Source organism: Colletotrichum scovillei (assembly GCF_011075155.1).
Source record: "Colletotrichum scovillei strain TJNH1 chromosome Unknown Contig00009, whole genome shotgun sequence".
Classification (NCBI taxonomy): domain Eukaryota; kingdom Fungi; phylum Ascomycota; class Sordariomycetes; order Glomerellales; family Glomerellaceae; genus Colletotrichum; species Colletotrichum scovillei.
Window position 1 is genome coordinate 332520 of NW_023336267.1, and position 12172 is coordinate 344691.

At 49.5% G+C, this 12172-nt stretch overlaps 4 protein-coding genes across 4 annotated transcripts; 3 read left to right on the forward strand and 1 right to left on the reverse strand.

Moving 5' to 3' along the window:
* Positions 1–1143: 1143 nt before the first annotated feature.
* Positions 1144–3688, forward strand: HER10_EVM0008608 (uncharacterized protein; the record flags this gene model as incomplete). The annotated part of the gene is made up of 7 exons (XM_035478123.1): positions 1144–1307; positions 1363–1531; positions 1598–2047; positions 2107–2200; positions 2265–2344; positions 2410–2620; positions 2688–3688. The coding sequence occupies 7 exons, from the start codon at positions 1144–1146 to the stop codon at positions 3686–3688; spliced, it is 2169 nt and encodes a 722-aa protein (XP_035329754.1).
* A 261-nt stretch (positions 3689–3949) lies between these two features.
* Positions 3950–5590, reverse strand: HER10_EVM0009301 (AflN protein; the record flags this gene model as incomplete). The annotated part of the gene is made up of 1 exon (XM_035478792.1): positions 3950–5590. The coding sequence occupies one exon, from the start codon at positions 5588–5590 to the stop codon at positions 3950–3952; it is 1641 nt and encodes a 546-aa protein (XP_035329841.1).
* A 1383-nt stretch (positions 5591–6973) lies between these two features.
* HER10_EVM0008452 (major facilitator superfamily transporter) lies at positions 6974–9204 on the forward strand (the record flags this gene model as incomplete). Its single annotated transcript, XM_035477973.1, has 12 exons — positions 6974–7130; positions 7205–7327; positions 7379–7494; positions 7553–7659; positions 7726–7929; positions 8003–8086; positions 8162–8286; positions 8340–8390; positions 8457–8539; positions 8598–8775; positions 8841–8941; positions 9016–9204. 12 exons carry the CDS (start codon positions 6974–6976, stop codon positions 9202–9204), a joined length of 1518 nt encoding a protein of 505 aa, XP_035329739.1.
* A 1181-nt stretch (positions 9205–10385) lies between these two features.
* Positions 10386–12147, forward strand: HER10_EVM0001814 (uncharacterized protein; the record flags this gene model as incomplete). Its single annotated transcript, XM_035471549.1, has 5 exons — positions 10386–10454; positions 10506–10596; positions 10667–10838; positions 10894–11583; positions 11745–12147. The coding sequence occupies 5 exons, from the start codon at positions 10386–10388 to the stop codon at positions 12145–12147; spliced, it is 1425 nt and encodes a 474-aa protein (XP_035328908.1).
* Positions 12148–12172: the final 25 nt, after the last annotated feature.

A 12172-nucleotide genomic window follows, 5' to 3' on the forward strand; every position in this document is an offset into this window, starting at 1 on the left:
TCCGGGCCATCATTTTGATAGTCAAGGTACGGAGAATGGCCACATCCGCTCCGCTGGTTGCCGCCAACCACTCACAGCAGTCTCGGCCCCGGAGCGCGGGCCGCTCCGCTTCGTCCCGACACGGTAGTAAACGTCGTAATGGTGCTGTCCGCGGCTCGGCCGTCTCGAGGATTCTTCGGCTTAGCTTTGTGGCACATCTGTAAGGAGAATTGGGGTTTGACCTGATGGATCCTTGGAATGTTTGTCTCCCTCAATCTCGATCGTTTTAATCTCAACACGTTTTCGGCACACTGAACATCATTTCCGAGTGTCTCATATTAACGTCATTTCCAAAAGCAAGCTACTTCAGGCTAGGGTGAGGGGTGTTCCTCAACAACGTTGTTTCCGATTTCCCAGAGCAGACACAAATTTCAAAGGACCTATCCAATGTGGAGCGGATCATCAGTGTGTCAAGTGCTGGTTACTAAAGTACCATTGCCGAAAGGCCGGTGCTCATATCCGGATGCTTACGGCAAGGCTCGCTGCTATGATTTAGACGCGCTTCGAGCTAACTTCGAAAATGTGTAAATTCCAGATCCCCGCATATTGTTTGATAGTATGAATGGGGCTTTTAGCATGTGAAAGACTGCCTGTATGCCTCCAGCCTAACACAGTTGGCCTTTTTTGTTATCGAATACTTGTGTGAGGTAGTCTAGCCTTCAAGGTAGCCGTATTTCACGAATTTTATTCGTGCGGTACTGGATTCTCTCAGCTACCTCAATATGAATCTTACCTTGAAAATAGTCGAGACGGTGAAATCTCAGATAATCCCGGAACAATTCGCATCGTATGAGAATTTCTAAGGGAGGCCGAAGGTCAACAGATGGTGAACCATGCCATTCCGTATGGTCCTAACCCCATTTGTCTGAGACAGATGAAGATTCATGGTAGATCATTGCTGGCTTGTGCAGTAAAATCTCCCATACAGCCTAGACGCCGGCATGAACGCTTCCGAAGCTTGTTTCAAATCAAAAAGCTGTGCAAATCCGATTTGGGGAGATGGCAAAAGAGTTATAAACCAGTGGCAGGGGAACATTCACTGAACATCTTGGCCTGTCCGTATCATTTCCCTCACTTCTCTTGAGAGAAACTTCGCCCGTAACCATGGCATCAGCTACTAGTGACGGTCAGCCGTTCATCTCTCAGATCCAGCTGCCCGAATCACAATCACAATCACAGTCCAACTTTGCAGACTGCGCCCACAGGACAGAAAAAACCACCAATGCCAAGCGAATCATCGTCTGCTGCGACGGAACATGGAACAACTCGTCGGTCTCCCAAGTAGTTCAACACTATTCTGTCACTGATTCTGATACTTCATAGTAACAAGAGGGGAGGAATTCCTACTAACGTGGCCCGCCTGTCGTCTGCCATTGCCCGGAAATGCTGCACGGGCATGCCGCAGGTCGTCTACTACCACCGGGGAGCCGGAACCGAGGAATCTAAAGTTGCCCAAACTCTTGGTGGAGTTTTTGGGAAAGGCATCGTTCAGGTCAGTCTCATTTTGAAATCTCTATCATGTAACGGGTCTCGCTAACCTTTCAATGCCGTCGCTCAGGACATCGCGGATGTTTACCGATTCGTATGCGATAACTATAACCCAGGAGATGAGATTTTCATTGTCGGATTCTCCCGCGGAGCCTTTACCGCGCGATCGGTCTCTGGATTGATCTGCAATCTTGGGCTTCTGAACCGCGTCGGTCTATCACAATTTGGGGCAATCTTCCACGACTACCAGACCTTCCCCAACTGGAAGTACCCAGGGAGCTTTGACAAAGATGAGCACTTGGTAGGCTTTACACTTACCAATTTCATGCGCCGTAAGAAACAAAAGGCTTCTGAGGACGACAAGGTTGAGGAACGTGAGAGTGCTGCTCTAGAAGAGGAGTTGAACGAGGATAAAAGAAAGTTCTTCGAGAAAATGACCACTTATCGTGAAAACAGGAAGGGTTATGGACCAATGGATCTCCGCAAGATGGCTGAAAAATACAGAGACAGACTTGAAAAGGTAAGAAGAAAGCTGTCACTTTGGTCTGGGAATCAATTTACTGACCATTATTTTCGCAGCACGGCATGGTTCTTACCAAGTGGGAGACTCAATTCCGAGATGGCCAATTGGGCCTTTTCCCGGTCCCTACGGACGTCAATGTTAAAGCAGTTGGTCAGTCTTCAAATCCTAAACCCCACAAAGAAAGAGAAATCCAGTCTGATTGCCCTTAACTCAGCTGTATGGGATACTGTTGGGAGTCTAGGTTGGCCAAAAATGCCCTGGGAGAAGATCCGCATAGGGCGCAGCGCTGAGGAGGTGAGTTCAAGAGCCAAAGATATTGAATCAATCCCATTCTTGGAAAACACAACTGACACAATCAGCTTCGATTTGCAAGCCTCGACGTTAATCCCAAAGTGGACTATGCCTTCCATGCCCTCGCACTGGACGAATGGCGCACCGCGTTCAAACCGACATTGTGGGGCAAGGACAATAATACACACACGCAGCTTCGACAAGTCTGGTTTCCCGGCAGCCACAGTAACGTCGGAGGAGGCTTCGAGGACCAACAAATCGCCACTATTGCACTTGCCTGTAAGGTCTCCCGGCTCCGAATGACTGAAATACGCCACCACGGATGTCAGCTAACAGCATGATATAGGGATGGCGGACCAGCTTACATCTGTCGGTGTTGAGTTCAGCACGCCTGAGATGAAGCGGCTTTTCTACACCCTCGCCCCTGGCGTCGAACCTCGACCATGGGCAATGGGAAAGATTTCCAATCCCGGAAAGGCCACTTCGATCCCTGACGAGGCATACAACGCCATTTGGTACCCATGGCAAAAGTTGAAGGGTGATAACACTGTCTTGGGCACGCGTACTCCGGGCTTATACAAGACCGACGATGGGAAAAATAGGCTCGTGAACCCTAACCAGCTCATTCATCCCTCTGTACGCATTCGATATCTTTACGACGGCAAAGGTCTCGATGACGCTGGCGTATGGGAATGCGCAGCATTGATGAAAAATGGGTTCAGACTCGAGAAGAGTACAGAGCCGCTTAAGATCGTCGATCCATACCCCAAGACTCCCATTGCATCGTCATACGAAACGCTCACGGGCACCGTATCATCCGTCCACGGCGGCCATACTATGGACCTCGAATCCCACAAGGGACACACACTTGTTGTCCATCAGGTGCCGTTCGAAGCCGACCTCTGCCTTCTGGAACAAGCTGAGAATCACTGGATCTGGACCCGGGACAACGCAAAAGAGGGCGCGCGAACTTTACACGAGGAGCGGATCGGAATGTGGGAACGTCTCTTCATCGACATCAATCACAAGCTGGTTTTGCGCCAAAAGCGTGAGGAGTTAAAGAGGGCCGAGATCAAAGCTAAGCAGCCTGAAGAGAAGCAGACTTGGGGACAATGGTTCAAGGAAAAGGCAGATACAGCCAAGGGAGCTGCCGGAAAGGCGATTAACAACACCGTCGTCGGGAGATTCCTTGGGCCATCCGACAGGCTCAAGCCTTTGGACTACCCCAAGCATTTTGGGTACCATGACTTCGTTTCTTGGCAGCGAGGTGATGTCAGGAAGACGCGGCTGCAAAACCCTTGGGAGAAGAGCAACAAGGCTACGGCATACCAAATTGACAGAAAGTGATGTACGTAGATTAGCTACTTTGAGCCTGGAGTAGGGAAAATAATCTACTGATGAGAAGCTCTTCCCATCCTGGCACACTAAGAGCCTGGATTTCGACCGCCATGTCAAAGAGCTTTATCCTTCGAGTCAAATTCTGCAATTTACATAGTGGGATCTGATTTCTAAACCGATTTTGCAATGTTTAAGACGTCACCGTCCGCCTGATTGAAGGAGACGAACCAGAATGTTCAATTGAGCCATCTCGCGTTATAAGACCTGACTTCATGTTCTCTTCGCATAGCTCACCCGGCAAGGGAAGGAGCAACTCGGATTGGCTGCTCCCCCGCGACTCACTAAATACACAGGATCCCCATGATACTTCTCTGTTTGCCCGGTCTCTTCATATGCAGGTTTGAAATCAAATTCTCTCGCAGTCAGAGCACACACCATCTTGATCTCTGTCAAAGCCATCTCTTGCCCTATACAACTCCTTGGTCCTCTCTCGAAGGGACGCCAACCATTGGCAGGAGGTTGCAGAGGGTCATCTTTACCCTTCACCAACCAACGGTCCGGGAGGAACTCGCTTGAGCGAAACCAGTACCGTGGGTTATGATGGATTGCGTAGTGGCTGATATAGACATTGCATCTTTCCGTTGGAAGGGGTCTCAGAGCTGCTACAGATTTCTCGCTCGTGTCAGCCTCTGAAGTGTCAGAAGAGGCCTCAATGAAGACATTGAAATCTCGATTGCCCAGTCTCTGAGTTGCTCCGGGAGGGTAAATGCGCAAAGACTCTTTGATGACGGCAGTCGTGTACGGGAGCTGGTTCAGCAGCTTCGGTTGAGAGGCTATGAGGCCCGCTGTTGTCCTCAAGTCGGAGCCGAAGACATCGTCGTGCTCAACTCGAACGCGTGCCAGTACTTCTGGGTGCTGCGACAGGAGGTTGGTCATGAAAACGATCGATGACCCGGTTGTGTCGTAACCTGCAAGCATCATAAACTTAATCTGTGATCGAATAACATCGGGAAGTATTCTCAGGTGGCCTTGGTCTTGTGGTGCATTGGCGGCATCCAGTATTGAGATGGAGTGTGTTTTTCTGCTCTCGGCCGCTTCTGAGTTCTCCTTGAGTACTTTCTTGATGTACGAATCCATCCGCCAAGTATTGTAGCATTGTACCAAGGGCCTGATGAAGTTAATGTCCCTCAGTAGTGAAGTGCCGCGATAATGCAGCCAGCTGAGCTGCGAAGCCATCGCGGCGGCAAAGTCGTTGTAGCCTGTCTGACAGTGCATATCATAGCCCATGATAGCCTTGCTTGAAAAGTCCATGGTAAGGTCGAGAGCCATTGGACTCAGAGAAACCACCTGGTTCTTGTTTACACATTGGCGTAGACGATCACAGAAGACCTCAGCCATCTCGACCAAACTGGGCACCAGTTGGGCGATATTCGCGACTCGAAAGCCAGGACTGAAGATGTTGTGCCAGAACTTCCATTCGTCTCCTTCCATAGTGTCCAGATCGTATCCACCTGTGAGCGGTTTTAAGAACTCTCGCTGGCCTGGCTCTTTTGGAAGAGATTGACCTTGTGCCACCTGACGAGCTCCATCTGGTGACAGAACGACCAGCATGGGCTTAAAAAAGGGCCACTGGTCCAAATAGAAGGCCTGATCGAGATGTGGATATCGCAAGCGAATTTCATGGGCCAGTGCTGCCGATGGCATGATGTCAGGTGGTAAATCTTTCAGGATCTTTCCGATAAGCTTGAGATGGCCCCAGATTGGATCGTGAGGGGGCATTGGCAGGCCTTGACTCTGAAGTGACCTGAAAAAGTTGCGGGCGTTGTACAAGGAGTAAACAAAGTAGAGAGTAGCAAGTAGACAGCCTGCTCCTAAGGTTTGCCAGACCGATGATAGGCTGATTTGGTTCATGATGGTTCAAATGCGGATGTAGACAAGTCGTGAATAGCTGCACAAGTGGAAGGGTCTAATGTACTGGACGGGTCAAACAAGATGAAAAGCACGCAACCCCAACGAACCTCGCTTGGGAGCTTTCCATCCGCGCGGAGCTTCTGCGACTATGCTCAGACACTCATGGAGCTACTGCAATTATCAGTCTATCGGGAGGGGGTAAAGTTCACCTTGTCAACCCCGCGTTGAAATCATAAAGCTTAAGCTCTCCAACATCAAGCATTGCGTACAGCGCCGCGAGCTCGTTTTCGGTATCGTATCAAATGATCCGGTAAGAGTCTAGTCTCATTCGCTAATGGCATGCTGAGTCGTGAATAGATCAGATGAAGTCTGGAGGGACCGGTGTGGAGCGGTGGTCATTGTTTCAACGTCGATTGACTCAGCACAGTAACCCAGCATTGGAATGAAATAATATGAGAATGAAATTCAGCGCAGGAATTACTTAGAGTTTTGTATCGAGGTACGGCCAAGTCTTCATGGATTTATTTGTAGTTCAAAAGACCAACAGATTATCTCCATACAGTTGATCGCTTTGATCAAGAGGAATAGTCGTAGTGATCGAACTTGGACTTTGGAAAACACCAAATTGTATTTCAAATAACCTCAGGTAGCAAGCTTCCGTATTACTGAGAGCACGCATGATCGAATGTCAATATTGGCTCGTGCCGTTTGTTGCATGTAATAAGGGCATTGACGCCATTTCCAACTGCCTCGCCAAATACGAGCAACAAATACAAGCCTTTGCACGTATGAGATATGGTGCAAATTTTGAACGATTCGAGCCAAGAAAATCCTATTCCGTTCGAGTAACATCGGAGGAAATGCCCTTTCAAGCCCCGTCCAATACCTATTCACGGGTTTCGCGATTAATAGACGCGGAGTTTTGCCGAAATATCAAGCACGCCATTGTATGCCTGCCTTTCGCCGATATCATTGGCGTTTACGGAGTCACATCTGCACGCTGATTGTAGGTACCCTACCAAAAGAAATAATCCAACCCATGTTTCCGACATCGGTAGCTCCTAAAGAGGCGTTTGCGTTATCGAAATGGTGCACCGAAGACTTGGCTACTCATTGGTCTTCCGACAACTGGGAGGTAGACGGAGGTTCTGTGGCGTTACATATCATGACTAGTAGACGCACTCTGACCTGACTGTCGATGTCGCCATGGGACCCGCCGAAGACGACAATCAACCCAGCTTCCGAGCCACGAGATTTGAACAAGGCGTCACAGATACTGGACCTGTAGATAAGCTCACAGATTTCCGATGCGAAAAAGTAGAGAGTGCAGGTACATGCCTTGCGGCACATTTAGTCTCACGTTGCATCTCTCGTCTGCATACGATGTCGCTTCCTGACGAAAAGAACCCCAAAGATGCCTTCGTCATCGGCGAAAGCGAAAATGAAGCTCATGATGGAGTCAAAGTCCCTTATCATGCAGATACCGAGAGATCAGTCTACGTGGACTCCAAGAGGACGTGGAGATCATTCTTCTGGTCGAGTAAGTCGCCTGAATTACAAAGTCAGAAAGAAGTGATAGGGAATCAATTTGCTGACTTCAATGTTTCACTCTAGCACTTGATGTTCCCAAAGATGAAGCACGGTTTCTGACCAAGCTCGATTTGACACTCATATCAGCATCGGCTCTTGGCGTTATGTGTCGCTATCTCGACCAAGTCAACATCACGAATGCTTTCAGTTAGTGTTAAACCTAGTCTTCTTCCTGGGCGTTTCTAAATATCGCTCTAGACAGTGGCATGAAAGAAGATCTTTCATTGTTCGGGAAAGAACTCAACTACGCCAACGCTATTTGGAGTGCAGCATACGTCTTCGGACAGATACCGTCGAACCTACTTCTCACCCGGGTGAGTTTTAACAACTCCACCTTCGAAAAAGAGTATACACATGTTGATAACATCTCAGGTCAATGCTCCTCTTTACATCGCATTCCTCGAGTTTGCCTGGACGGTCTTCACATTCGCGACTGCCGGGGTCAAAGATGTCAATCAACTTTACGTGTTTCGCTTCTTGTAAGTTGCATCATTGCCAGGCCGTTACCATTCACATCTATCAAGAACTTACTAACCCCGCTTCAGCGTTGGTCTGTTTGAAGCAGGGCACTTTCCGGCCGTCATGTATGTGTGTTCTAGCTACTACAAGCCGCACGAACTGGCGCGGCGCAACACGCTGATCCAAGTATTCACTTCTGTCGGGCCACTTTTCTCTGGCTTCCTGATGGCCGCTGTCTATGCTGGCCTAGACGGAAAGAGTGGTCTCCCAGGCTGGCGATGGATGTACATGTAAGTGAAAGAGAAACCCTTACCTACATGTACAGCCTGGTCAATAGGGAAATCATGCTGATAGAAAGGTCAGCGTTTGTGGTTGCATATCCCTACCTTGTGCGATATGGACGGCATTTGCCATGCCTCAACTTCCTTCTCGAGCTAAAGCGAACTGGTATGCATGATCCAAATCATTCCCGTAGAAGGGAAACGCCGTTGCAGCGACTAATATGATGATTCCTTCTCTCAGGATCTTCACCGAGAAGGAAGTCGAGCTCGCCCGCGCTAGAATGCCTACCGAAATCAAACCTTACACTGGATTGTTCAAATGGAAGGATGTTAAGCGATGGCACATGACGTGGCACGTCTACCTCTGTAAGAGATCCATGCCGCCAGCGACAACGTTTAGTGAGAGCTGACACATGAAGTCCCGCTATTCTTTACGTTCCTTGCTCAACTAGGCCAGTCCGGAGGATCGAGTAAGTTGACACAAGGATAATTTTACCCGCCAGAGAGCAGCCACTTACTGTCGATACTTAATCTAGTGATTTTCTGGGTCAAGAGCTACAACGTGGCCGGAAAGCCGCCACGCTTTTCGGTAGCAGAGATCAACATCATCCCACTTGGAGTGAGTTTCAGGCACCTGAACTATTACTCAACCACATCGTAGCTGACGCTCCTAATAGATCAATATTATTTCCATCTTCGCCACTCTTGTCAACTCGTGGGTCTCGGACAGCCTGCCTGGAGCAGCTCGATGGCCCGGCATGTTGTTCTCTAGCGTCATGGCGATCATCTTTCCCATTGCACTGGCAGCTACACCCGTGCATCCAGCGAACATTGCAACTCGATGGGCATTGTATTGTAAGCCTCTCCATCTAGTTCGCCTCACAACTTACCACAATTTGCTTACTTTCTCCGTTCAAAAGACCTCACCGCTCTCGCAAGCACATGCGCCGGCATCACATGGACATGGGTGAACGAGACTAACCGGCACGACCCCGAAAAGCGGGCATATGTGTCTGCAATGGTTTGTCTTACTGTTTTCGACTTGTATCTATTACTTGCATTCAAATCAGAGCTAACGTCAAATCTCACTATCAGATGAACGCGTTCGCCTACATTTTCACGGCGTGGGTGCCCATCTTCACTTTCCCTGCCAACCTTCAACCTTTCATCGTGACTGGCAACTACATTACAGCTGGATTCGGAGCAGCTGCGGCAGTGACTGTACTCGTCATCCGCCACTTTTACAACCGAGATCTGAAGACACAAAGTGAGCTCAAATTCTGAAAGCCTTTCAGCTTCAGAAGTTTAGAGCTGCAGAGGCATCTTCTAGTCAAGAGGGTTGTGTTGATGCTCGTGGTACTACTTTACATGTACTTCAACCAGATGGCCTGCGTACTTAAGGGCAATAATGGATGGCTCTCCTCACCTGGAGTAGCTTCTGTTCCAACAATTCCATTATTCGTATGGTTACGCTCACAATATCTAACAATTGTTTCTCCTGAACTATGGGTATTAAATACCAGTCTCTACGTATCCGTCATGAAGATCCTAAAGTAGTCCGAAGCCCCAAGACCTAGATCCCGCAGATGTCGCGTTACAGAAATGTAATCATGATTGGCGCGCGTAATCCCATCTTGTCTGAATCTCAGCACCAACGTCAAACATGGCAAAGGCTAGCCAACGATGTTTAGCAAACACCAAGCGAACCCAATCATGGTTGTACCGTTGTGGGCCAACGGTCTCAGTACCTACTTTTCCGTGTGGCTCCTCCAATGCCGGGACGTCATCACACTTGAGCGGCATACGATGACTGCATGCCAACCCCATCGACGCACGGTTATTTTGCTGCAGCATCCCCAGATTGTAAGACCAAAACAAGGAGATTTAAGCGCTCCAACTCCTGTGTGCCCCACGTCAGTTGCACACGAGAGAATGCCGTGTAGATCACTGGGGCAGAGGAAGTGCTTAGCGCTACACTGTTTCTTCCGGTCCGTGAACTTGATCTCCCCGCTCGTCCGTCTTCCCGCCAGCGGCCGCGTTGCCGATATGAACTTATAAGAAGGAAGAAGTGACCCGCAGAGAGCGAAATGGAAGCAGGAACAACCGCTGTCAGTCCTCTCATTAGTTCGACGAGGGAAGTCGGGAATCTCGACGGTGGCCAGCCACGTGAAGTTTGAGTTCAGATTTAATCTGGGTCCTTCCCCGCGTTATCCCCACAGATCTGCCTCCGCCAAAACATACGAAGCTGTTAGCTTCAACAGTAGCCCAGGAAGATCGTCGACTGCCCTAGGTGCACCACTCCAGTTGGGTCTTCATATCCTCCTTGCCAAACTGCCCCGATACCGGACGACATTGCGAGGGAGGGCCTCATCATCTAGGATCTTGGTGCTGGAGACATCTATCACAACTCAAGACTTCCTGGATCATCAACGAATACTTTCATACCCTATAAGAGACACAACGCCATGTTCTTCACACTAGGCCGAGGCAAAAGCCTCCAGGTCGGCGTTACAATATGCTGTCTAATTGCGTTCGTCCTGTTTGGCTATGACCAAGGCGTATTTGGTGGCATTCTTCAAATGGAGGATTGGTTAAATCAGTTTGGCCACCCTTCAGACTCAGAAACCGGCATTATCGTGTCGTGTTACAACTTGGGGTGTCTGACAGGTTGTGTCCGTAAGTCTCCATTCTCAATGGACCTGAAACCTTTGAGCAGCCATCGTGAATTACACTGAACCCTCCTTAGTCAACTTCATCTTCGGCGAGAAGCTGGGCCGCCGCAAGACCATTTGGACCGCTATGAGCCTCGTCATCGTCGGCGCCACTCTTCAAGCGACGGCTTTTACCGTGCCTCATCTGGTTATTGGGCGCTTGGTCACCGGCTTCGGCACGGGAATGAAGACATCGACTGTCCCCATGTAAGTTACCCATAACGCCAAATCGCGGAATAGTGCCTCATCAAGACTCTTACAGGTATCAATCCGAGCTCTGTGATCGAAAATACAGAGGTCGACTTGTCTCTGCCGAAACCTTGTTCGTCGGCGTGGGCATCGTGTTCGCATACTGGTTTGTTCCTGACTGCACGGATACCTCCGGTGAATTTCTGTGTAATGCTAACGTCCACAGGTTCGACTTTGGTATGTCATTTGTCGGCGGGCCAATCGCTTGGAGACTGCCCCTCGCGTTTCAAATCATTTTCGCGCTCATTGTGGTGGTTCTGGTCTTTGCCCTCCCTGAATCTCCCCGGTGGCTATTCAAACACGGCCGCGAGCAAGAAGCCGTCCAGGTTCTCTGTGACGTGTTCGACAAAGAACCGACCGATGAGTACATCCGAGCCGAGGTCCATGCCATTCACCACGCCATCGAGCTAGAAGCCGCTGAGAACAAGTCGTCTTCCTGGATCAGCATCTTCAAGAATGATCGTCTGAGAACCGGCCACCGCGTGTTGCTAGCATGGGGAGCCCAGTTCATGAACCAGCTGGGAGGCATCAACCTTGTCGTCTACTATATCCCATCCGTACTAGTGCAAAACGTAGGTATGACGCCTCACATGGCCCAAATCATTGGTGGCTGTGTGCAGATGATGTTCATGTTCGGATCCATCCTGCCGGCGCTGGCCTTGGACCGAATGGGTCGTCGCAAGACGATGATGTGGGGAAGTGCGTGACTCGGCGTCTGCATGCTCATGATCTCGATCCTGTTGTCACGGGTTGGCTTTACCAGCGGTCAAGCTTGTGCTTCAGCGTCTGTGGCATTCTTCTTCCTGTGAGTTCACCTTCTACGTACACACAGTGCTGCATGACATTGACTAATGAAACATTCAGGTACAACCTAATATTCGGCATGGGAATGAACTGCGTTCCATGGGTCGTTGTTCCAGAGATCCTACCTCTACACGCACGAACTCGAGGTACTGCCGTAGGCATTAGTTCCAACTGGCTATGGAACTTCTTTGTCGTCATGATTACCCCGGTCATCATCAATCGTCTTCAGTGGAAGGCCTACCTTATCTTTGTTGTTACCAATTTCTTGTTTGTGCCAATCATCTACTTCTTCTATCCTGAGACGAGTAATTTCAGATTGGAAGACATCGACGACTTCTTCACATCGGGTGGCAACCCGGTCAAGATTGCGAAGGAAATGTCAAAGGCAATGGGGACGAGGAATGATGCCGAAAAACTGTCAAGCGTTTCTGAGAAGGAAAGGGTGGAGGTCGAGCACTCGTGAGAATCACAACGAAGTCGAAGGGGGA